The sequence below is a fragment of the Branchiostoma floridae genome, chromosome 1 (genome assembly GCF_000003815.2).
Source record: "Branchiostoma floridae strain S238N-H82 chromosome 1, Bfl_VNyyK, whole genome shotgun sequence".
NCBI lineage: Eukaryota > Metazoa > Chordata > Leptocardii > Amphioxiformes > Branchiostomatidae > Branchiostoma > Branchiostoma floridae.
The window spans coordinates 23223120-23249058 of record NC_049979.1 but is presented as its reverse complement, the minus strand read 5'-3'; the positions used below and the strand labels follow the sequence as shown (position 1 = coordinate 23249058).

Below are 25939 nucleotides of genomic sequence, written 5' to 3'. Positions count from 1 at the left end.
AAAAAAAAGGGAAAGAGGGGGAGACGGATGCAGCCATAGTAGCTGCTACGAAAAGATGGCTTGGGACCATTGGCTGAGAACTCCCCACTGAGGTCAGAACTGGTGCCAAGAAGCAAAGAAACCAGCTCAGGAAGGCAAAAACAGAGAGGTACCTATAGCACATGTATATACTAACATTTGTGAATGTATGACAGTCATTGAAAAGTGAAGTTGATTTTGATTAATAATGACCCTGGGGCCTACATGCCACTTTTCTGTAAGGTGATGGCAAGCCACTTTTGTTTACAGTACTTCATAGGCAAAGACATCTTATTCTCATAATTTGTATGACCGAGATGACCAAATTTTGCCTTATCATAGCAAAAAGGAAGTTTCCTGAATTCAGCGTTCATTGTTATCAGGACCCCCATGCAGACCCTCTTGTGAGGATATATTGAAACCATGAGCCAGCCTGTTCACATCATCATTATCTCAGCTATTTAATTTTTTTTACAGTTTGTTTGAGTTTCCATGCAGAGGGAGCATTGATAGACAGATGAACTAAATAAATCCTTTATGGACATCTTACTGTCAATTTCATTGACTTAATTAGAGACAGCCCTGGCAGTGGCCTTTGGTTAAAATAGTTAAGTAGTCCATATGGTCTCTAACTTGTGTAAATGGATTTAACATGTAGGCAATTCAGGTCACTGTCAGGTGCAATTTAGTTCATAGACCAAAGGTAAAGGCAAAAGTTTCTTTTTTGAACCTGAGCATATCCCTCCCCTTCTACCGTATTTCACCTCCCCAACCAAAGTTAGATATCCATTTATACACCTGGTTAGAGTGAGGAAAGTCATATTGTAAAGTGCCTCTCCTAAGGACACAAAGTCCAGCCAGGAATGCAAGAGACCAAAGAAAGCAATACACCCTTTTTCAATACAACTTTGAATTGCTAACTGTAGACAATTCTATAAAATGAAGTGTTGTTATTGTACAGAATGTACTGAAAATATCAATAGTCAGGCTTCTTCATTCAGTGTATCTTCGTTTGTATAGAAAATCCTGTTTTGCTGGCATTTTTTTTTTTTTTTTGCATTTCATGTGCAGTTCATGCTAGAGTCTTTAGGGGGCGCTTAAATACTGCTAATGTATGCCTTCTTGCTTTGCCATATGCAGGCCATCTGGTAACCAAACCTAAAGGACAAGGGGGAGATCAGCCACTGACCTTCAAAAGTAAAATAAAGTCCTCAGGCTACACTCAAGCACCAAGGTATCCCAGAACAGATACAAGTACAAACATTTCAATTTCTAAGAAGATTTTTTTGTTTTCTTGCCCTCTATATTCTATCTTGAATAAACTGTGTTTCATTTCATTAGTAACATATACTGTAAAGATGTGTTCTTTGTTTTAAGAAATAGTATGTCAAAAATTACACCAAACTACAAGTTTTTGATCTGGTTTTGCTCAGAATGAAGATGTTCACACCAAGCACAAGGCCTACCAAAGGCAGCCTGACAAGCAGAGCAAAGCCTACTGGAGGAGACAGGTATGTGTCTCCTCTGTACCATAACTATTATGAGGAGAGATTAACAAATTTACAACTGGGAGCTTGTGTTACAAGATTATTAAGTTGGTATGTTATCACATAGGTTGGTCAGTGTTTATGTGTTGAACATGATATATGGTACCAGAAATCCCATACATTTTACTGATATCATAATCTAAAGAATGAAAATAATCAGTTTCAAAGGACCATAAAGTTCCTAAAATGGCAAACTGAGTATTATTGCAGGGAAATTTTACATCAGTTTGTGTTTCTGTAGTAACTGATAAGATGATTTGCTAGTTTCATTTAATACCAATTTGTCTCCAATAAAGTTCCCAGCTTGATGTAATTATGGTTGGAGACCCACGGTCAAACACTGTCCTTAACACACTTCCAGGAACAGTTCCTCTGTCCCAACTGATTACAGTTTTTTGTCCAGTGAACTTGTTATTGTACATTTACACATAGGAGGCTTCATGAAGGACACTGAAAGTAAACTATCCTCACATGGTGTCTCCTCACATCAAAGACATGTCCTAGGCATGGTCAGATGACCTTCTCCTTTCACCTGCATCCTTGAGAAGATGTGGTAGCCTGACCTTCAAGGTGGCTTCCAGGAATTTTCTAGTCTTTACAGAACATGACCAGCTGCAGGTCTCTCCCATGGTGTATTTTTGTAGACACCATCGTATGATTTGCGGCCAGCAGTGTTTGTAGGAGGCACGGGCGTCCAGCGTGTCCGAAAGGTTCATGGCAAGATTGCGTCACGGGGACTGTGCTCTGTTTGTTTACCTGCCAACTGAACTTGTGACTCTGCTGTGGTTTACAGGCCGGGTGTAAGGGAGTTCCCCATGGAGAGTGGACCTCCCATCAGTCTACAAAAGAAACTAGAGGCTGCAGAGAGACCCACACCCATCAACAGCATTACCTTCTCAGGTAAACTATGATTGCACAACGTTAAGGATGGAATGTCTCTTTGGTACCACAAGCACCATTTTTGGTGTTACAAGTGCCCCTGCTATGTAGCTAGTGTGATAACATCATCCCGATCATCGAGGAAGAATTTGGTGTGAGTTTCAACCCCACCCACACGACAATTAGGATAGAACTTCTCATTAATCCGAATATACATACTTGGCACACTTGACTAGACATACCAGAGTGTGAACAGTGGAATGAACTGCATATCTTCCTGATCCCTTGTCATCTATGCAATGTCATTCCACAAAATAAACTCTCAGTTGAGGGATAAGGATATCTTTACCTCACATCAGAATGTTACTCTGGACAATGCAGTCATTCTAGAAATATTCAAGTCCTTTGCTTTTACACTGATAAATCTAGAAGTTTAGTTCCAGACTTAGTTATTACCAACAAGTAGTCTGGGAGTAATGGGATAAGGTCACAAAGGTATTAAAGGAAAAATGTTGTGTGATGTCTGTCAAACTTTTAACAATAACATTCAATCTTTGTTAGAGTCAATGGGTGCTATTTAACATTCTAATCCATGTTAAAACTTTTTAGAACTTATATAGTCTAAGTCTGAAAATGGTTTTGTCTATAAAACTATTTGAATGTAGATTTTGACAAGATATTGTGTCGAGGATCACCAGATATGTTTGACTGGAAACCATATGACCATAGATACATTGTACAGTGTCTGAGTAGGAGTCAAGAAGGCTTGGTGAAAGCTGGCTAGGCTAACCCTTTTTGTCACCACAGAAGTATTCCCGACACTGGAGCAAAATTACATTGCACACCATTGCAACTATTCTTGGCAAGTGCCATTACAAAGCACTGCTTGGCAAGGGGTTTTTGAAGTCTATCAGTCAAGTGTAGAAAATGCCTAAGAAACTAAATACTTGGAACACCACTTAATGTTGGGTAAGGCAGATCCACTACTTTTCTTTCAATGTTTGAATTAAAACACTGCAACATTTTTTTAGCATTCTAATCTAAAAAGGATTTATGTTATATAAGTTAAAACTAAATCACTCTTTGGAAGGACCCATGTGAAGTGCAACCATGGGCACAGTTTTACTGACAATACAATGAGTATGGCATGGTTGTGTTATATCCATAACATAGGAGCATGTTATACCAGTCAAACCAAGGTCCACTACATGTGTCCATTCACAACTTGTACATTGTGTTTGTATCTGTCCGCAGTAGGTTATGCTAACTCGGTACTGGACTTCTAGGAATGGCTGTGTGGGACCAACCGTAGGGTATGCTTGGTATGATGAGCTACATACATGTCCCCCACCGGTGTTTGTGGACAGTCTGCCCCCTGCATGCCCCCTCCTATGAACTGATACCCTCAATGTTTATGGTCCAGTCACAGGGTAATCAATGGGTACATGGTCTGCTTGTGGCCTTTGACAGTTTGGTGAAAGCCTTCTGTTTTCAGTGATATCCACTTTGCTACCAATTAGCAGTGCTATCCCTTCAGGCAGCTACATGTACATGATCTGTATGACAGCCATTTGTCTGATATTGGATATGAAAACAGATTGGATGGTCTATTAGAATTGATCTGTGTGATATTGTTATTGTAAAGTCATCGCCTTCCCTAAGCTTGCATGTGCACTTACAGCATATCATTGTTGTCTTGTTATTTTTGCAGGATATCTATCCATGATGAATCAGTATTTGTTCCCACCTGGTAGGATGTTTCTCAGTCTTATACCTGTCATATCCTCATGACGTTTTCAAAGGTTTCATCATATTGTCATGTATTCTTGTCTTTTGAAAGTGATGTTGAGTGAAGTGAGACCATTTTGCCAAACATAAACAATGGTCCGTTGTTAAAGGGTCACCAATTACACCATATTTAAAGGGTCACCAATAACACTATATTTAATTGCTCTGTCTTGTGTCTTGTGGCCTGCTTGACCTGCTGCAAAGTTTACATGCCACTGAACCATACAGTTGACAAAGAATATATGGTATTTGTTGAACCATGATTTTCTGCTTATGGTTTCTGTGTGTTCATCAGCAATGAAGGCATTGTCAGTTACTTGTGTCCTGAAGTTATCTCAAAAGTCAAAATGAAATGTTCCTACCAGCAAGGGTAACATAGGAATAAATGACATGGTAGTAAGATGATCTGAATTCAATAACTGTTGTTATGATATCAATTCTAAGATATTACAATGTATCCGTTCTACTATTCTAAGACAATGGTCTCACATGTCTATTTTCCATGTGGAGCAGAAGCCTCCCATTAATTGTTAAATACATTGTATTTCTAGTGGATTGGTCAGTTCTTCAATAGTGTGGATATTCACTAAAACACTTAATATGCAAATGTGTCCTGCTGAAATATGAAAATATTTTTTGAAACACGAAGACATCTAGAGAGAATGATGCAGACTACTATATAGCTAGTGCATGACCACTGGTGCCCTAAAAATAGGAGATCTGGAAGTGTCCTTGGTGCATGATAACCAGATGATATCTACTACCCAATGATCCCTACAGCTTTCCTTACCATGAAAGGTCAACATAAAGTGGTCTGTTTAAGGATCTTATGTTTCATCTGCACACAGTGGTTCTTTGATCACTCAGGTGACTAAGCCCATCACACCTTTTGGTCTCCAGTGGAGGTGAAGACAGGTGGCACACGTCTGGCTTCCTCATGCCGGTCCACTACACAAGTCAGCTGTATCTGACTGTGAAAGGGGGAAATGAAGCATTGCAGGTCATAGTGCAGGGGACAGTAAATGTTTATGCAGAAGAAGAAGAAGATGATATCACAAGGATATATTTGTATGTAAATCTTCTTAAAAAATTGAGATGATGTCTTGAGGTGCTTCCGTTCAATTTATTCTTAAACAATACAATAAGTTCAAGTTTAAGTCAATCTCAAGCTACAGAATTATACTCATCCACCCGGATAGAAGAATGTGATATAGTGACGTATCAGTCACTAATGGAGATCTGAATGGAACCAAACCAAACCAAATAATCTGTGCATTATAGTGCACTACCAGAGGCTACCAGAGGTGAATCAGTTTGATTTTTGATTAGCTTTTCCTTCACTATAGTATTATTATACTTATAGATTTCATATTAGCAGCCATCAAAGTATTGTGGTATAGGCTTTAAGGTAGTCAAGTGTTGGCAGCTTGGTCCATTGTCTTCAAGTCATACAATTTTTACATGACTTTTGTATAACAAATAGTATAGATTTCAGTTTTGTTTCTTAAAAATGTCATACTGCAATTAGTACAGATATGGAAACTTTCACACAAACACATGGGTATTGCTATATTGTTGATTGTTGATTGGGTTCTTCCGTAGTCAACATTATCTTTGGGCAATCGTTCAAGTGCTAGAGCCCCCCATCAAGAGGACAGACAGTTTGTTGTTGGTACTTCTATTCTCAAAGGCAAGCTTGTTAAAATGTTAGGGTGGACTACCTTTTTGTCCTTAATGTACCACTAGGTTATGATAGTACATTGAGGGAACAGTTTTGTGGTGTTTACAGTTGTATTAACGTTATGATAGTACATTGAGGGAACAGTTTTGTGGTATTTACAGTTGTATTAACTTCTGACGGTATAGTTATTAAAAGGCAATAGAATATTGAGCCTGTGGTTATATGTAAAGAATGATTGTTGAAAACTAGAAGAAGAACATGACGGGACTAGTAGTAGTATCCACTTTTTGATTACTAACTAAGTTATGAAGTTATATCTGTTACAGGGTGCAGGGTACTATTCTGATAATCTTTATAGTCCACTAACATGTGTCTGCTGTGAATGTGAATGTGCCATCGCAGATGAGGATAATCAATGACATGTTTCTGCACAAAGGGAACTACACACACGTATTACATGTATAATCTAGATTGACAAAACATTAAACCTGATATAAATGTAACATCTTGGGGCTTCAGGTAACTATTCTTTGCTCTCAAGTCATGGATTCAGTACCATGTCTGCTGTCTGGCTGAAAAAAGGAGAGCGCACCATACACAATGTGTACAGCTAATGTTTGTTTGATCACATGGAATAAGATATGTTTTCAGTCTAATCTATCAACAGATATTACGCCTTCCTGTGTCTGTGAGTGATGTAGGATAGAGAACTGATACTGGTAATTGTTCATGTCAACAGAAGTATTTGTTGGCCAGGCCTCAATTCTGGACTCTAGTGTCAGCAATTGGGATCATCTGTCTATTTCCTTTTGATGCTGAGGAAAAAAACAGGAAGGACCCCCTGCCAAAACACAGGTGTCACGGAGCAGGTTTAGCTTGCCAGCCTGGTATGTCCATTACTGGTGTAGTTGTGGTTTGGACACATGCCCAGAATAGTCCTCAGTCACTGAAAACACTTGTCTGGTTAGCAGGCTAGTGGTCATCTGGAGAACTTAGTTTGGATGAAAATGAAATTGAATGTGAGTTAAAATGAAATTGAATATGAGTTGAAATATCATGATGACAAAATATAGATACAAATGTAATTTCATCTCTTGTTTCTGGATCCAAGTTGCAATCTCTTGGAAAAGACTGCTGTAAAAGCACATGTACAGGTGGAGATTTTATCTTGACATTTCGTTATATTTTTTTAAAATTTAACTTTGCCTTTTCATGATTTGCACGACATGACAGAAGTTTGTCATGAAAAATGACACTAACTTAACTTTTTTAAAGTTTCAGTGGCCTAGTCTTCCTGGTTGACGGTTACCACTCAACCATTCTCTTTTCTTTTACCAAGGGGTGTGTTAAAATGTTTACATAGATAGATGACACTTGGCAAGAACAAGCAGAAACCTAAACCGAGCTACCGTAAATTCCCCAATAAACTAGACACTTTTAAAACTTTCTACAGGACTATGATAACAGCAGCTTGCCAATATCAACATCAAAATGTGAACTTTGTTTTACCTCAGTATTAGTACTAGCACCACCATGTTTATAACTGCTTTGTTGTGGTCAATGAGCTGATGACTGATGTTGCCTTACCCTTCATCTCACAACAGTAAAAGTCAATATCGCAGCATACTAAAGGGGGAAAGAGTCACGAAAGGGCATCATCTTCATGTCAATGACCGCTAATTTTGGCAATCTTTTTTGGAAGGATGGTAAAGCCAGTGACATTTACCCATAAGTGCTGCCACCTGCCTGGAATAGCTTTCTTATTAATACCCTGTGGTCCTCCCTCAAGCCCTAGTTATGGAACACTCTGTGTGGATGTTACAATCTACATGTGTCTGTGTACGATGACCTGCAGAGACAACAAGGGTCTATTTTGCATCTTGACATCAAGTAAATTTTTTAATCAGGTGAACTGTAGAATTTGTGGATTAAGTTTGAATGCTCAGTTCATTTCATTGAAGTAAAGCAAGTCTGCTTGAATTTAACATATTAGTATGTATAGCCACTGCATTTCTGAATTTAACATAGAGCATTATGATGATTATCAATGCAGGCACCATCAAAGCTACTTTTTAAAAACAATTTATCCTCATCCAAATTAAAATTTGGATGAGGATAAATTGTTTTCATAAGAGAGACTTGAAGCTGTTGGTCCAGATCATATGGTATCAATATACTTCAGTTTATCATGTCAGTAAAAATCTCTCAACAAATCACTCCAAGGGTTGGTACCATTTGCTTGTACTTGGCTTGATTTTACTTTCTGTTATTGCTCTCCCCTCGGGGCTGTAGTCAGCTCCAGCTAGGGCAGAGGGGTGTGTTCCTCCTGTCTGCAACCATCTTTGTCTGAAGCATTTTGATGGGAAACAAGGGGCAAAACTCCCAAGTAATGCCAGGAACCATAAATTTCATACCTCTTTCATTCTACACTTGTGTAGCCTGAGTACCATCCTCTGTAGTGACCACTTTTTGCAAGTGAAAGTACTGAGCCAATGGTCACTACGGAGGATGGCACTCAGGCTTACACTTGTGAGTACCCCCCTGCCAATTAGAAACATGCAAATACTGTTACAGTACCATTACATTCCAATACAAGATAAGTACAGACGTTAACAAGATACATTAGTAGGATAGACTAAACTTTGCAATGATGAGGGCATCAATTTACTGACCAGTTGTCATCTGAGTCGTTACTTTGAAAGTTTGAAGGAGAATTGTTAAAAACAGACTTACGTGTGGAGACACCTTTCAACCTGCTGGTTTCTGTGGGTGTGGTGGGTAATTTGTATTTCCTGTTTGTCATTTGGACATATGCCTGAGATGTCAAAACCATCCACTGACCTTCACACTTGGGTGCCCATCCAGCCACATACCTTAATAAATTCCAAGATCATAATGGGATGCAGATCCCACAGAAACCCAACTCTGCGTATCCTGAGTAAACTCTCACAAAACAACAGTCGTTATTGTAAATGTTTAATGTAGTGTAACGTCTTCATATCTCCTGAAAATAACCTGGACTTGATAAAAGTGGGGCCAGTTGTCTGGATGATCAATTTGAGAAACATTCCATCTTTGCTATTGAAACAAAAAGATGATTGATAGGAAATCCCCAGTCTAGACCCTTGGTATGTATCTGGTTTGGACACGGACCATTTGAACCTGTACATCACCGCAGTCCAGCTCCTAATCTTGTCAGCTCAAAACAAAACTTAATTTCCCACCTTAGTTTATCAAAGCATGCAATCTTCATTTTTCTTCTGTATGTTGTTGCTTTTAAAAAGAACAGCATACCAACTTAGAGGTTACCTGAGGTTCAGGGCACTGGAGACTATGGCTAATTAGAAAGATCAGTGACTGTGACAACTCATAGATATCATTACCAAATACCCGAAGTTTTCTTACATCTAGAGGAAACAGTCAGACCATTTCGGCATACACAATGTACCAGCTCTCTTGTAAAAATGTATCTGGCACAAAAGTCTTCATTGTCTACAAATCAAGAGTTACGTGTGCCCAAGGAGGTTTAAAAAAAGGACTTGGTGTACCTAAAGCCATGGTGTGTTATTATTAGGATAGGGGGAGCTTTTACACCTATCAGTTCTTGACTTGTTTTTGCCTTCCTGTATAATGTCTATGTACAGTGCATTATTGCCAGTTGGCACCCCATCCACACACTAGTCACATCTGTCCAATTACAGGACAGAACAGCTATTTGTGCAGTCTCCATTGACTACACCTTCAACCTTATGCCATATATCATATTTAGTGCCTTTAATTCCTAACTTTGACAGTTTGAAATGTACCAGGCAAGGCTCTTTACAGTATATTGACAGAAACAAGACACATTCATGAAAGAAAACATATAGAAATTTGAAGCTGTCAAAGAAGTTAATGTGAATACTATATGCAGTATCATGGAAGACAAATTTTGCACAACATAATGTTTTTGTTGGAATGTACAGCATGCTGAGATGATATAGGAAGAGAAAAACAACAATATTCCAGAAAAAATGTAAATCTCTAATTAAAAGATCCATGGCAAGAAAGGTACCTTAAACTTTTTCTATAACAACATGTTAGCATAGATCTTGTGAAAGTGTTGGTCAACTTCAGGTCAAGTTCAACAGTCACTGGGTAGTTCCTACTTGAACCCATTTGCAATGTACCTCCTTTATATCCTCCAGCATAAAGTTGCTTGCTGTCACAGTCACTTATGTCGTTCCCAAACAGGGAATGACACCAACATTGCATAAACACTGTCAAAATGATAGAGAACCATATCGGTCTTTGTATTTTTAACTTTATACGGCAGTATAGTAGCTACCGCGCTGGCTGTTTTTGAACTTTGGATACAGCTAATGAGAACCATGTCCCCATCTGGGATTTCTGGGGACAGGTCCAGTAGCTCAACCTGGTGACACCAATCTCCACAACTGTCAGTCAGATTTGGGCATGTCAAGCTGGTATGGCAGCACAGAACGACCTTCAGCCATGGTACTGTGTAGTGAAAGCCTCTCTCCAACTTGTCCGGTAGCCAGAGCTTCCCAGCTTACTGGCATTCCATAGGACTTTAACAGCTTTCCCCACCAGGGGCTCAAGTCTAATCTAGACACCATTAAAATCACGGGTACCTTGTTTACAAGTACTTCTGTGTGAGGACAAGGTATGCTATACTGGTTACTTAGATAATCAATGTGTGCATCAGCATCTCCGGGTACAGTAAATGGACCATCCATCTTAAAGGCCCAGACTTGTAAAGTAGTAGGCATTCGTCAGTCCCTTCAGACTATGATAGTGTTACGTAATAATATAATACATGTATATCACTGTTATCTATCTATCTATCTATCGGGTTCAAAAGTTAATATGCTATCAACATCTATCAATTACTTTCAATTACTCTTATTTCTGTTGAGAAGGTACAATATAAATTGCTTACATACATGTCTGTATCAGTTTGATAAGGTCGTCCTCTGTAGCAATCTACTCCATCACCTGTTACCTAGTGTTACAATCCTTTTTTCTCCGGAGATAACCCATTTTTCCTGGGGAATCTAGGTGGAATTTCTAGCATGGAATTTCTGGACGGCGGGGAACGGTTACTGTGGAACACTGACAGGATGTAGGAAGATAGCTGCAGGAGGTGTCTCACCTTTGTTGGGGTGGGAGGAGCCACATCGATTCAGACAGTGTGCGTTTATCAGGGGAGGCAGACAGAACAGGATTCTCATTAAGGTCTGTCTGAAGGACACGAATGTAAGAAGTCTAAAGATGAAGAGTAACTGTGTTGGGATGTGTGAAGTATAAACTTTAAGTTGTGTTTGAATTGATTTTTCATACTGGTTCAAGATCATGACTTCACCAGGAAGGAAAGACCGTCTAGTCACCCTAGTTTGAAAGTAGGGCATAAAACATTGACAGGTTATACTCTGAAGGTGTGTGCATTTTGTTTGGTTCATCCTTAATCTGCATTCTGCCTATTCCCAGTAACTTTGAGTCAGTGTCAAACTACCACAGTTAGTATACATGTAGCATAACAGATGTGATTTTGTGAGTCTCATTTTTCTCTTTCAGATTTTATCAGCCATTGTCTCTTGCAACACGAACAGGTAGATCAAAACCTGGTATTCACAGATTATTTTCTTTGTACATCTCTGCATTTAGAGTGCTATAAGCACACTGTAACTGAACCTCCCAGCTCCTTGTGGGTGGATCTTTGTTGATGCTCCGATCACTCTAAATGTTAGCCATCTGAATTCCAGAGTCTTCTGTTAATCTACTATGAATGCTGAACTTGGCTCAACAGTTTATGTTAGGTGTCTAGAATTTTGTGTTTCTTTCAACTGATGGAGCCAAGACCTGTCCACCACAAGTATTCCATGTGTATGGATGGGTGGTTCACATTCTTCTGTCTGATGGTAGAGTCAATCTTTTAAACCCACTTCATTGTAGACATTGTTTTGTCTTTCAGATACAAGTAGGTATAACTCGCAGGCTTCGTTTGAGATTCCTTTATCTGATTCCCTCAGTTGAAATTGACCTTTCAGGAATTAGAATAAGATTCCTCAAGAGACAAAAGTTGATTTTGTGTCCTCTTTGCTACGTTTGTAACCTCATCTCCATAATGGTGCTCTTGCCTCTTCTCATTCACTACTATCAAGGATCCATCTACATCCTCCCCTAATGTGACTTAAGGCTGCACTTAGTTGTATTGATCCTTTCAGGCCTTTAACAGAGATAGCAGGTCCTTTGTGTGATGCATTTCATGTGTAAGCCATCCTTCTACATAATTATGACATTATAACTTGCATGTACTATATCTCTTAAAAACGAGTTATGTTAAGTTTTTAAGGTATTGATGTCCAGATGGTATCTTATGACTTCCTTGATCCCATCTTTGCTGGTCCCTTTCAGTTTAATGGTTCAATCATTGGTATTGATGTCTTTGAGTTGTCACTCACAGTCACTGATCTTTCTAATGAGACATAGTCTCCAGTGCCATGAACAAGGCAACCTACTATACAGTATATGTTGGAATTTTGTTTTCAAAGCAACAACATACAGAAGAAAAATGAAGATCGCATACTTTGATAAAGGTGTGAAATCAACTGTGTTGTGTTTGAATCATCACTATGAGCATTGCTATAGTAAAAAAGACCTTCAAAAATAAAAGAATGTAAGATACAAAAAGTCAATACATATATTTATCATGACAAAGCTATCCATAGTTCCAAGGTGAAGTTCCGATCATACTATGGTGGAGTAAACACTGCTTCCATACGGGATGACATGGGTGCAGTACCCATAGTGGAAAGGTGACATCCATCAGTGCATTCACCTTCCCTAGGCCTCATATGGTAGACCCCACATGTCTGTATCAGTTTATGCCTTGTACTTGATGCAGTTACTTGACAGCGCTGGTGGCAACATGTCAGGCCTGCAGCGATGCCAAATATATCACTGTGCTACCTTCACCTTTTACTGGACTCCTAAATTCCATGTGTCAAGAATCTCCGTTTTCATTACCATTTGCATACACCCACATTTTACCCTCGCTTTACAAGTTCATGTTAACATACAGATTGTAAACTACAAAGTGATAGGTTACTAATAATGTGATTGATAACTTGATCTATTCTTGAATTGACCAAAACATGTGCCTGAAAAGCAGGCTCTGAAAAGATAATATTATTTGGTTAAAAGTTGGTCACTTTATGGCTTTATGCTAATTTTCCCCATATCATCATCATAATGCATTCTTGTTTATGCAATAAGAAATTGTTTTCAAAGAGCATACCTTTTGTCTTAATATTGTGTTCTTCACATTTTGCATTTCCAATATTCAGTTGGATTAATCTGAAATAGTTTACCTACATTAACTATCATTTAATGACATTGTGATATATGATATGCCTAAACATCTTAAAACATCTTGAGAGACCCTGTTCCCACAATCACCTTCATACATAAATACCTCAAAATCAGGCCACGAAACAACTTTTCTTTGATGAGATCTGATGTGCGTAATTATGTTGATCAAAGGATGAAGATCAGATGTGGCATTGAGATGAGGAGCACATGTGAGGTGCATGGCTGACATTCACAGTACACAGTATTCAGTTGGCGCACAAGACCAGTGTGGTCATTCTTAGTTCACTTCTTCTGATGACAGACTCTGGGGTTGAATCAAAGGTGAAGGATGAACTGTGAGTGAATGATGACACTTAACTTGGTACAGCAATGTTCTAGTGTACAATACACTATCATGATTGTTTTTCTTTAAAATCTTTCATTATTGTGATCATGGTGAAGTTGATGATGTTTTGTGTCTCTGCACAGATGATGGGACCTATCTCGCATGTGGACTGGCCAATAAGTCTGCTCTGGTACTGAAGATGCCTGGCCTCACCAAACCTCACAGCATCACAGGTAATTCACCTTGAACCTTATCATTCCGTCATCATTAGAAACACCTGTCGAATGTCAATAAGCCTGATCTGTAAAGAGGAGAAACTCTGTTTACAGGTCACAAAATCAGGAGAGATCACCATAAAGAGGCATGGGTCCCATGTGTAGTTAACGAGTCTCTTAATGAGACTTGTCTGGAAACTACACATCCCATGGTCATCATGTGTCTTCCCTCTGAGTGTGATTCATATAGCAGAATGTGTGATGTGTGTATAACTTATACGTTAACCCAAAAGGTATGAATGATCTTGGTCATGGACTGTAACATCTTTAGGTATAAGCATGGCATACCTGACTAGTGTTACCTTTAGATGATGTGCATGATTCATTTCCAACTTTGTGCGTACCTTTTTTGTGTTAGTTAGGTCCACCCATTTTTTCTTTATGAATGCTGACCAATTGTGCAAAGGAGATACTTTTAACAAAGGCAGTCACCACCATGAAGAGACGTGGCAATGGTTACATTTTTAAGATATGGAATCAATGTAAAAATAACATGTTAGCCGCTGAATACACCTGATTCATTCAGATATAGAGGGTCATTAAGGCGACAAATTTTGACTGTCAATACATATATGGTAACATGATTATTTGTAAGCAAAGGCTGATGATGAAGCTTTTCTGAGTTATCTAGGAACAGAATGGAACATACATCAGTAGTGTTTGTTTCATATGTTGTGTCTATTATACGTCTGATTCAGTTAATTGGGTTCAGTACATAATGAATGATTTGATCACACTTAGCCAGTACAGTGTGTTAAGATTACTCAGACCACTTCACACCCAGTGGAGGAGACCCCATCAAGTAAGCATTAAAAGGCACGGTGGATGCCAGCAACAGGTACTAGTACATGTACGTCATTCCCTTATGGGAGGAGGTTGTTTATATCTGAAGCAAATTGCAGGCTGAAAGTCAACCTGGGTCATTTAAGGCAAATGAACCTCTACCACCTCCATACAGTGTCTTAGCCTTGAAAACTAACTGTGATAGCAACGAGGTATACATGGTAAAAAAATCAATCAGCAGGTGGTTAGGAGGGTGATTTATTCTCTGTGTACAAGTCACTAATCACTGATGTAGCAAAGGCTGGTGATTTGTGCAGAGAGAGCAGTTCCCTGGAAAGAATAAGTAAATGTCCTTGACCCAAGGTGAGGATACGGAGATGTGAGGTGAGGGGTAGCATCCCCGGAGTGGGGACGTTATTGGCAGGAGATGGCATACAGATTGGCAAACAGATCACTTGGTTACAGTGGACAGTGCGATACAGATCTAAATATGGTTGCTATGTCTGTGGCATGTCTGCCAATCTCCCTATTCTGTAACCCAGTGATTTTCCCTAAACAAGATCTTCCCTAGGCAATTTCAGCTTATCTATAGCCCTCAAATGCTGGTATATGAACTTGTAATAGATTGTGTACAAGAACCATATCAGATAGGAGATATGGTGGAGTCAAGGGAGGTGCTCTGGGCCAAATAGTCCACAATGTTTGGCATAGTCTACACAATTGAAGCTATGATCTTACTGATAACATTGGAGTAGTTTTCAGATAGACTGCAAGAATTTACATTGTACTTAAACAATAATTCATTTTTTCATTACAGAAGCTGTATAGGTAGTATGTTGAAAACCTGGTTATGTTATTGAGTACCTGGTAATTGATGATAGTGACAAAGTACTGTTTTTGAATTGATGAATGCATGCCTTTATTTCTTTCAACCGTAAAAAGAAATTCAATGTTTGTCCTTTATGTCTAATGGACCAAAATATCTCCAAAATATTTTTCACGTCAATTTCTTGAACAAAAAGGCATGGTTGTCTTGGAGGTGAAAAAATGTGCAAAGTAAGTAGAAAGGGCTACATGTCCTTCCAAGAAGTCTAGAGGATACAATGACTGATTGAGAACCATTCTAGAGACATATAATGTAAAGTGCCCAAAGGTGCACACCTGGGCCTTTATGTGCTTTGTGACGAAAACAACTCTGGTAATGACTCATTTCTATCCTTAGATTCAAATGACCCTGTAGAAACATCATCTTTACAGTGTTCAGTGATTAACCTGTGAGGTGTGCTAACGAGGGTGTTGTTGAGCAAACCATGATTGGCAGATGTACTTAACAGGGGTTAATTACAGGTCGACCGTTACACATCAGAATGACTGGTTGTCTCAACAGTCTCCTTCTGGCTTCTTGGAACTGTTACTTCTAATTGTTTTACATACCACATGGCTAACAGACCTTACCTGGTATGTCACCTGTGTGATTGACAGAGGCTCCTGTCCATCAGAAACTCACCAGGTGTTTAACTGATCCATCTTGAAATAACCCAGCCCCCTTATTTGTGTTCCAAGGATGAGTTTACCTGGAGATAATGATGGGCACATTGCATTGACCACTCCAAGGCCACCCTGGGCTTGTTAAAGATCGGCATTGGAAATCATGTGACATTAGCAAGGTCAACTCATCCTAATATATGCCGTGATGCAAGTTCAAAATACTTGTATTTTATCATTGTGTCGTGTACTAGAAGTAGATGTACCACCAGCAATATTGCAAACAATAATATCCCTTTCCTCAGAGAATGTACAGCTACAATCTTTTGCTACTCCCCCTTTATTTGTCAAAGGTATAATATGACTAACATTGTGGAAAGGTCCTGCACTATTAAAGATCAGTGGTCTAGAAACAAGAGATGCCAGACTGTGGTAAATCACAGGGAGTTTAGCACCTGAATCATTTCATGTCAAATGTCATACACTCTCTGTCATTGGTGTTTAATGTTTAGCAGTTATAGCTTACAGGAGAATAGATTTATTTTGATGTTTCCCATGCAGGTCCTCAAAAATATTTTTCCGATCTATCTCAGAAATAATAACTGGGAGAAAGAGGATCACTACATTATAGTTCAGACACATTGTTGTTGTTGAAAGTTGGGCTCCAATGATAGCTGATGCTCCCACATGTTACCAAATTGAGTTGTAAAGTACAAAATTTACTGCCTATAGGGTAGGGCAGTCACTGCCTTTGTATACAGCAATTCAGTTGTTCACTCAGTTGCCAGCATTGGCCTCAGATGACACCAAACAAAAGTCACTCCATGGCTGTGTTTTTGTGGCATCATGATTGAGTAGGTTTAGCCAGATGTCTCACTGAGGTGGTGTATGATCAGTTAGATAAAACAAACAAATACAACTGCTTAAAACTAAAAGCCCAACCCCTCCCACATATTTTTACCTTCGACAAGATGAAGTTTGTATGTCAGCTAATGGACTGTATGTTTTCATTGTCACTTGTTATCTGTCTGTGTATGTGTGTGTGTGTGTGTGTGTGTGTGTGTATATGTCTGTGTTTGTGTGTAGGTGGAAAATATAATTCAAGAAGCTGTGGATGGATCCTTACAATATTTGGTAGGTGGGCGTGGGTCCGAAAACGAAAGTCAAGTTTGATAATGGGCCCCTAGAGGCTTTCTAAGGTACTGCAGCAGAACTTCCGGTTTTGACAGCTCGTTGCAAATGATTTAGATGTTGTTGAATAACAGAGAGAGCTTAAGTAGATGTCTCTGTGGAGAATTGCTTTCTTAGATAATGATATGCCTGGAATACTTACTGATTAACTGGTAGCTACCTGAACCAATCAGTATCTCTTCAACTGGTGAGTTGCAAGAGTGCAATAACCACAGGTGATAACCCTTTCAACTTCAATTGACCAAGAATTCATCATTGGATTTTGGCCACGTAATGATTGCGTTACATCCTTACTAGTAGGTAACTGCAGGTCAGTGGCACTGACTGGTGGTCAGGGAATGACCTAGGGCAGACAAGTGGGTGGAAAACACCAGGCAAGAATGTGCATACTGTGAGGTGATGGTGCCCTGGTCCTGGTGTATGGTGACCATGGTGACAGATGCTGTGTGGTATAACCTTTAATGGAATAACAAGGAATGCATGCCAAGGTAAAAGTCATTCAGCAACATGCACCGCTGAATGCAAACATCCGAGTAATCCTGAACATCCCAGTAATCCGCTAAATATTGCAATGACAGGTTGGTAGTCTACCAAAAAAGTGTTGGAAGGATATCAAATGGTATACAGAGATCAGGACTGTGGAATCCTGTGGTCACTTATTGGCCTAGAATCGCTTATCTTTGAGTCTTGAATCAACAATACATATAGTTCTCAGATTAAAACTCTTTCACCTCACCTCACCGGTCCCCTAGCCTCACCGGCCGTAGGGGCAGCACTTCCATCAACATAAGTTTTCCACCTGATGATTGATTTTATTCATCCATTCTCATAATATTGATCTCAATCTCAGTTAGTGAGACCCAACCACGTTTGCTTTTAAATTCTCTTTTAATTACTTTTAAGCTTTTTGTCATCCTTCAAGGAAGAAGACCTTATTTGGAGAATGGAAACCCAGCCATTTCTTTTGACTTGAAGATATGAATTCCTAGCCTGTGATGTACATGTACACTAATAGATGTACATTACAATAAGGTGAGTCTGACATAAATATAAAGCATTGCCAAAGCAACTTCATTCTTGTTTTGATAAGTGTGGTGGGTTCTTTAACCACACTGCAGAAAGTGTGATTCTCCTGGAATACGGGACCTCTATTTGACATCCTACATACATTTGTATGTATCTGGGGGACAGCCCTAACCAAAGCTAAGTAGTCATTTCCACCTGAGTTAAGCAAGCAAAGTCATGTTAAGTGCCTTCTCCAAGGCATAACATTGGTGGCATGTAAGAGGATTCAACCCAGGACCTCTGGGTTCTTTGCAAGATGCCCTTACTATTTACATGTATATAGTACGGCCACTGTTGGAGTTGGGGTTAGGAGTAGGAGACGACAAGCCATTAAGAAGATAGGCATTATTAACTTCGTTATACTCACAATAATGTGGTTAGGAAATGGTAACTGGAGACTTGTTTATCTTCACAGGTAACAGAAAATGTACTATGTATCAGAGATGATGAGACTAGTCAGGTTGGTACATGTACCTGCGCATTGATGGGTATCTCAGGGGACTGCGCCAAATTGCACAAGGAAATTGTGCCAGCTTTGCGAATTTGTGCCAATTTTCCCTTGTGGTCACACTGACGTGACACATTCGCCAATGAAGCCCAGATGAGCCAAACAAAATGACTGTGCCCAGAATGTCACATTCTTTTTGGATACAATGTAGATTTATTGGAAAATGCAGTATTGCCAATGAGTTGATGTACAATGATTAAACATCAATGAAAAAAGACTTGCAGTGCTAAAAGGATGTTTACTGCTTTGTGCAATTATTTGCCCATTTGTGCCATTTTTCCAATAGCAAAATTCTTTCAATTAAAAAACACAAATTGCGATTTCAAGCAACAAATTGTTGTGGGTTGCACCATTTTGAGAATACCTTTTGAAACCTGTTTGAGATACATGTATGAGGGTAATATCAACATCGATTGTTCCAACATTGTGGCCATGGACAGGCCAGATAGGTCACTCCTACACATCTGAGATTGACTTGGCAATGATGTATGGGGAGGATTAAGAAAGTGACTGTGACAATCTTGCAGGTTGCAATGTTTTTTAAACAAACCATTCCGGTTAGAGAAGTTGTTTATGTGACATGGACCTGATGGTTCAAGAGGTGCACAAGATGCAGGTGAATATCAAAGAACCTCTGATTTTACATGACACCTTTGCTTCTTTATGCATTAGAAAGCGTGGGAACTTTCTCATGTTGATGAGAATACTCTAGTGCGATGAGAGATGATGCAATGTTCACGCCACACATGAGCATTAAGTTCATCACCTTTTCCAAGAAGGTTATGTTTTGGAGGCTGTATGTGTGTGTGTCTGTCTATCTGTCCGTCTGCAAACTGTCTATCCACAGGAAGTTGCGGAAGGATTTGGTATTTGGTACATTAGTAGGTGTTTTCAAAATGAGAATTCAAACTATTAGATTGTTGGCTCCCTGGCAGCTTTCAGTGGTACTGCAGCAGGTTTTTGATATCTTGTTTTGAATAGAATAGCTGTGTTTTGCTCAAAACTACACTTTACCTTTGTATTTTTCACTTGGAAGTTACAGTGTGAGGGCATGAAGGGCTAAGATCTATCTCTCATTAAGGGATCAGTACACTACCTTAGGAGACAAGAGATTAGGGGCTGTTTTCCCCCTGTCCTGTCTTCCTTCTATATAGCATCAATACACATGATATAGCCTTATAGGATATGTCATGGTATATTCTGTATAACCTCATTAACCAGATTGAAGGCACGTGGGCTTGGACTGAGGGTGATACAGAATACACTGTGTTTTATACTTAAAGATATATTGTTTGTGTCATACCCACCCAATAAGGCACACTTTTCAATGCAACATGCGCCAGAGGTTGAAAAAATTGTAACAACATCAATACCAACATCCAGAATTAATCCGGTACTTGAATTTTCCAAAGTGGTGTACACTGAGTACATTTGAATCATTCGATGGAAACCTGTGCAGTACCATATAATATGGACTATGGACCAGTCCAGAACACCTGTAGTGACCATTATCCTGGCCCATGATATTATACTCTTTCATGCACTTTGAGCAAACAAAGGAGGTTAAACACCTCCTTGGGCAAACTGACAGAATTTAAGGACTGTTTTTCTACAATTCCTGTATTGCTTTTCATTTTCAATATATACTCTTACATGCACACTGGGCAAACTGACAAGAGAAATAGTGGTTGCAGTGTACCAACTTTGCTATCGGATTGTTGTGTTTCTGGTTACTGATGTGCTCAAGGGCACATGGGATTTTGATTTAAGGTTGTTGATCCCTAACTAGTCCATTTCTGTGTTGTCCATCATGGATGGTTGTTAGGTTACCATGGAGACTGCATGCAGCAGATCCTGACCCCATCAGGTGCCTGCACTGCTAACCAGGCAGAATGTTGGCACACACCTGAACTTAGGCTGACACACTACAAGCCATGGATTCTTGGGAAATTCATTGCTCTGGGAGCTCTAAAATACTAGTAATCAACAAAATCTGTAGCTTTAGTCATTTGTTCAGGTCAGCCCAAAACAACGTATCATCATAGAATCTTGTTTCCAGAATTGGTCATAATTGGTGGAGTAAACATTATACATGTAAGTCACCTAGGGCAAGGAGTTAGAAAGGAGGACTATCTGATTTGTTCAGTATGTATCTCTGCAAGCAGCACACTATGCTTCAAAACAGATGTTCAGGTTTTTGCACAAAAAGAAGAAGTGCCAGATGCTCATGATACAACAAGTCCTGACTCAATATATACCATAAAATTCATATTTTCCCAGATTTGCATGCTGGTATCATGTTTATGACCATTTACCAAGTTGTACGTGATTCTCAAAGCAGATGTGAAAAGCTCTACCTGACTGTATGTTGATCAAGGCAAAAGTGTGCTGTCAAAACTGCCCAAGAAAACCACTAAGAGGACCAATAAAATGTTGTTAATGTGGAGCTAAGGTGGTTACTACAGAGAGGATGCATATGTCAATGGGAGAAATTATCTAAGGGACCTCTGAAAAGCAGCAACACTGGTCAGGTGATCTTTATGTAGAGGTTGTCACTTGTACAGGTTTCCTGTCATATTGCCTGAGATGTCTAGTGACCAACTGTCTTATCATTGCCCAAGTCATGCGCAACATTAAAGTGTAGCTGGATCTAATCCATTAGAGAGTTAACCTCCATCTGAAGAATGAGGAAAACACAAGTCAGAAATGGCCAGGTGTGTCAGCTTCTGACCTTCAGTAGAAGGTTCCAGTGTGAAACAGGAGTCAGTGTGAAGTTTAAACATGATAATTGGACAGACTTCTTGCTGGGTGGCATTTAAACTTTCTAAGCATGAGGTACAAGAATTTTTGGGGAGGTTTAAGGTCGCATGGATGTCTCTGTTGTTCTCACGCACATCTGCCCAAGCATTAATGAGTGAAATATTTCAGCAGCCGTGTATGTGTTTTGATACCTCTGCACATTTATCTAAAGTAAGCAGAGCTACCTGTAGCTATATGAAGCTTCTTCCTCTTGCCACAAAGAAACTCATGATAGATATCATACCATGTACCGCTACAATATACCAGTACTTACCAGTAATGTTTGTAATGTCTTAACACAAGCCTGTTATGGACATTGTGTCACTGGGTCAAAGTGTTAATCTGTATGTACATCATATTCTGTAAACACTTTTTGTACTATGATAAGCTCCAGAGAAACTTAACCTTTTCAGAGGAGACAGATGCCACACACAACAATGCTGTTATCTATAGCCTTGTGTGCGATGAGTATAAAGCATGGAAAGAGCTGCTTTTATGTGCTGTAAGCCTGTGTACCAAATTCTATCCTCCAACCTTACAATCACTGTTAGAGGTATATCCTTTGAATTACCGTAATAAGGGGTTAGGATTAGTCTTTGTTACACAACCAAGCCAAAGGTTGCATTCCGTTCTGGCATCAAGATCTTCGGCAGACTTTGTCATGTGGTTGTCATTTGTATGAAGGCAGTTCAAATTGTTTTTCAAAATGAAATTCCCATGGGGCAAGGGAGGGTTCAAGGTGGCAGTGATTATGGCACGCAATCCTGAAGGTTTATCAGAGAAATGTCCCTTATGAGAGATAAGGATGAAAATTACAGCCAACAGAGCATGGACTGTTGTGACATGAATCGTGTAGCTCCTGTACACAGTAGCAAAGTGGGTCTGTAACTTACCCCAAGTGTTCAGCACATGAGCTGGTGTTGCTTTGGCCTATTATAATACATGCGTTATTGTGGCTTCATCTCATCAGACACCAACCTTGTTACACCATTGTTCATCATTATTTATAATTGCCAGTTTTGCAAACTCTGCAGTTGGGTATGGGATGTATGGTTACCCCTGAAAGTTGATGAACAAGGTGACTCCAGAGCCCATGTCTGACATCTGAAGTGAACTTGGTCTTCAGTTTACCACTGCAGCAGATTCAATCCTTCCCCAGAGCATCATAGTGTGAAATTGTCCTGAAATGGAAGTTTTCAGCCTTAGCTAATAGCATCGTCTGGCTGTTGAACCTGAACCTGAGGCTCTGGTTCCCAACTGTTTCATGGTACATGTATTACTGACAGCAGCTGCATCCTAATCCCAGGGGCCGGACATCTCTTCAGAAACCTTGCCCTCCCTGGGTGACCACCTGTAGGCAGCAGCCAGGAGCAAAGGCATTGCCAGGTCCTATAGGGTCATGATCGGAGGGCCTGAAACTTAAGGAATTCCTGATCCTGAAGATAGGCAAGAAGTGCCAGACAGAGAAGCATTGATAACATGGTGTTTGTGGGCCATCACAGTACAGTTTATAATTTGTTCCATCACATATTTCAAAAATTTGAGATACATATCTCACACTCCGCACGTTGTTTTCGTGCTAACCACATAGCTGGCAGACTATGGTTGAGAGATGCTGTGACCTCTGGGCATGGTGTTGTTGTAACCAAACTTTCATTTAATGCTACAATGACAAATTTTATGCATATTGACACCACCAATTACCTCTCTCCTTTGACAAACATGGTATCCATTTGCAAGCCCCTAAGTTAGGTCCACATCCCTTGTAATAAACCTGATAAGGAGAGAAATAATTAGACCAGAAACTTCTCCTGATTAGCAGGTGGTGCAGGAAAGCCCTTCAGGCTGGTGATAAGTACTTCCTGTGTTCCAGGTCAATAACTTGACCTACATCCTTGGGGGTATACCCCTCTCTGAAATTGGAATCTGACATACCTCTTCTTGATAGACCGCCAGATTCAGAAGAAAATCTAATATATCATGATGATTGTTATCATTTTCCAATCTTGCATACTATGATACCGGTATGAATATATCCTCATCAGGAACATATCCATATGTACTCTCTCTAACTGTACCTGTCAGAGTAAGCTTAAGAATCTGTTACTGTAACTATAAATCACTTCTTAACTGGGCTCTGAAGCATTCTGCACACTGCTTACTGAGAAATACTGCTCACCAGGTCTTTAACCCCCAGAGTATCTTTTATTTGTCCTATAATTTTGCTCACATAATAAAGATATATTTTTCACTGTCACATTGAAGATTCATCCATATTGTCATGGCAAGTTCTGTGATTACAGGTTTTAGGACAGCTACAAGGGGCAGCCAGTATTTTGTCTTTGTCTAATAAAAGTAAAAAAAAAGATAAATAAAAAGAAGTATTTATCCAAGAAACTAGATTGAACATAACAACTTTAAACAATGTATCTCCTTATTATGCTCTGCATATTTCAAACCTTAACTTGAACTTACTTTTGACTATATTGTATTGTACCATTAAATACTGGGCAACCCATTGCTGTGGTATCCCAAGTTCTGATATTTGATAGAAAAGGAGGCCAGTAAAATGTTATACCTTGCAGTTTATCTTTCTGTTCAACAACACACTCTGACTTCTGTAAGGTTCCTTTCTAAACATAAATGGTGTTGAGCACATGCATGTACCAGGAAACAATCTATAGTGTGAAACTAGTTGTTGACACTTGTTCCAGCCAATGTCACAGCCAGTTGAGGTTGCTGAAGTAAGAAACTGAGCAGGTTTGCTGTTTGTACCAAACTGATCTTTTCCATCTGGTACCAACTGAGCTTTTACTCTGTAACAAAATCCTCGCCAGCCAACAACCTATGGAGGCATTGAACTCTGAAGAATTTCCTTTTTCCCAATGTTCCAGCTGAAAATAACAGTGTTTTTGGCTGAATCAGAGGTCGCAGTCCTGAACAGCGAGCCTAAATAAAACAGGGCCAAGAATTTGTCAGTCTTCTATTTTGGGAGTCTGTAAAGTTTGGAGGAGTTACATAAAGTTTTTTCTAACAATATTGCTGTGTCCGAAATACTGCTAGTTTTTCTGTATGCTTATCTTCGGTATAATTCTGTACGATCATTTTCTTCATCAGTCTGAACTTCAACAACTTCAGTTTTTAAAACTGCCATTTGATTTATTTAGGAACAATTGATTATGTTGTGAAAAGACGTGTTTTAGAAATTTATGTGGATTATTGAACAAACTTTGTGAAGGAAATATGGTCTAAGGTAAATGTTGATACAGAACTTTAAAGTTAAAATGTTGACCTAAAGCAAAACTCAGATTAACATGTCATTCTATCTGTAAATGCTTCTTTAAAAATTGTAAGAAAAATGGCAGATGACTGCAATATTACTCTCTAAAGCACCAGGTTGATAGAAACATGATATGCAAAGTGTTCAATATAGCTTGCAGCAGTGTTTTGCTGAAATAATCAATTTGACACATCCATTAAAAAGGTCAACATGTATATTTGTCTTGATATCTATCCTTAAGTTTGTTGAATGACAGGTATTAAGCCTTGTGATATCATAGTGTGTGTGGGGGGGGGGTGGACTGCAGACAGACATGTCACTTGATCTGTTTACTTTTTTCTTATGTATACAAGAAGTTGTGAAGTGATTGCATCTAGTGTTTGATGTTGTTTACACTTGCCTTGTCGGTACATGGTTATTTCAGGTAAGTTATCACCACCTGTGTTTTGGATAACAGTCTAAAAATGTGCTCTCCACCTCTGGACTACTGTAATGATAGTAGGTCAAGTTCACAAAGGGGAAGTCGGGAAGGATGTTGGTCTACCCTCATGTTGTACAGACTGTAGTTTATGAAGGGAAATGGTAACCTGTGATCAAACCATTCCGCACCCAGGTCACAATGCAGCTGTGACGTCTGTCAACTGGAGTAAGGAAGGAAGATGGCTGTTGACAGCCTCTGATGATAAAACAGCCTCTGTCTGGACCACTGGCCAATCAGAACCCATCTTGACCTTCTCTTCAACCAACCACAACTTTGCAGTGGACAAAGATGATGGCAAACTGGCAGCAAAGGTGACAAACTGCCTTGCATACATTTAACTCCCTGCTATTGGACTATTGTGCTTAGTCAAGTTAATGTCATTTCCAAGGACTGATCAGTGGTCCAGTGCAGTACTTCTATTTCAGGCAAACCTTGATCTGGAGGTTATCCAACTCCTGAC

General features: G+C 39.4%; 1 protein-coding gene across 1 annotated transcript in view; it reads left to right on the top strand.

Annotated features, from left to right (window-relative positions):
• The window catches only part of LOC118423878 (WD repeat-containing protein 27-like), a gene marked incomplete in the record, with an annotated part of 84346 nt that overhangs the window by 21562 nt on the left and 36845 nt on the right, over positions 1–25939 (top strand). The window contains 6 exon segments of the mRNA XM_035832191.1: positions 71–148; positions 1159–1252; positions 1452–1529; positions 2359–2465; positions 13756–13845; positions 25612–25790. Of these exon segments, the coding sequence (XP_035688084.1) occupies positions 71–148; positions 1159–1252; positions 1452–1529; positions 2359–2465; positions 13756–13845; positions 25612–25790 (626 nt within the window).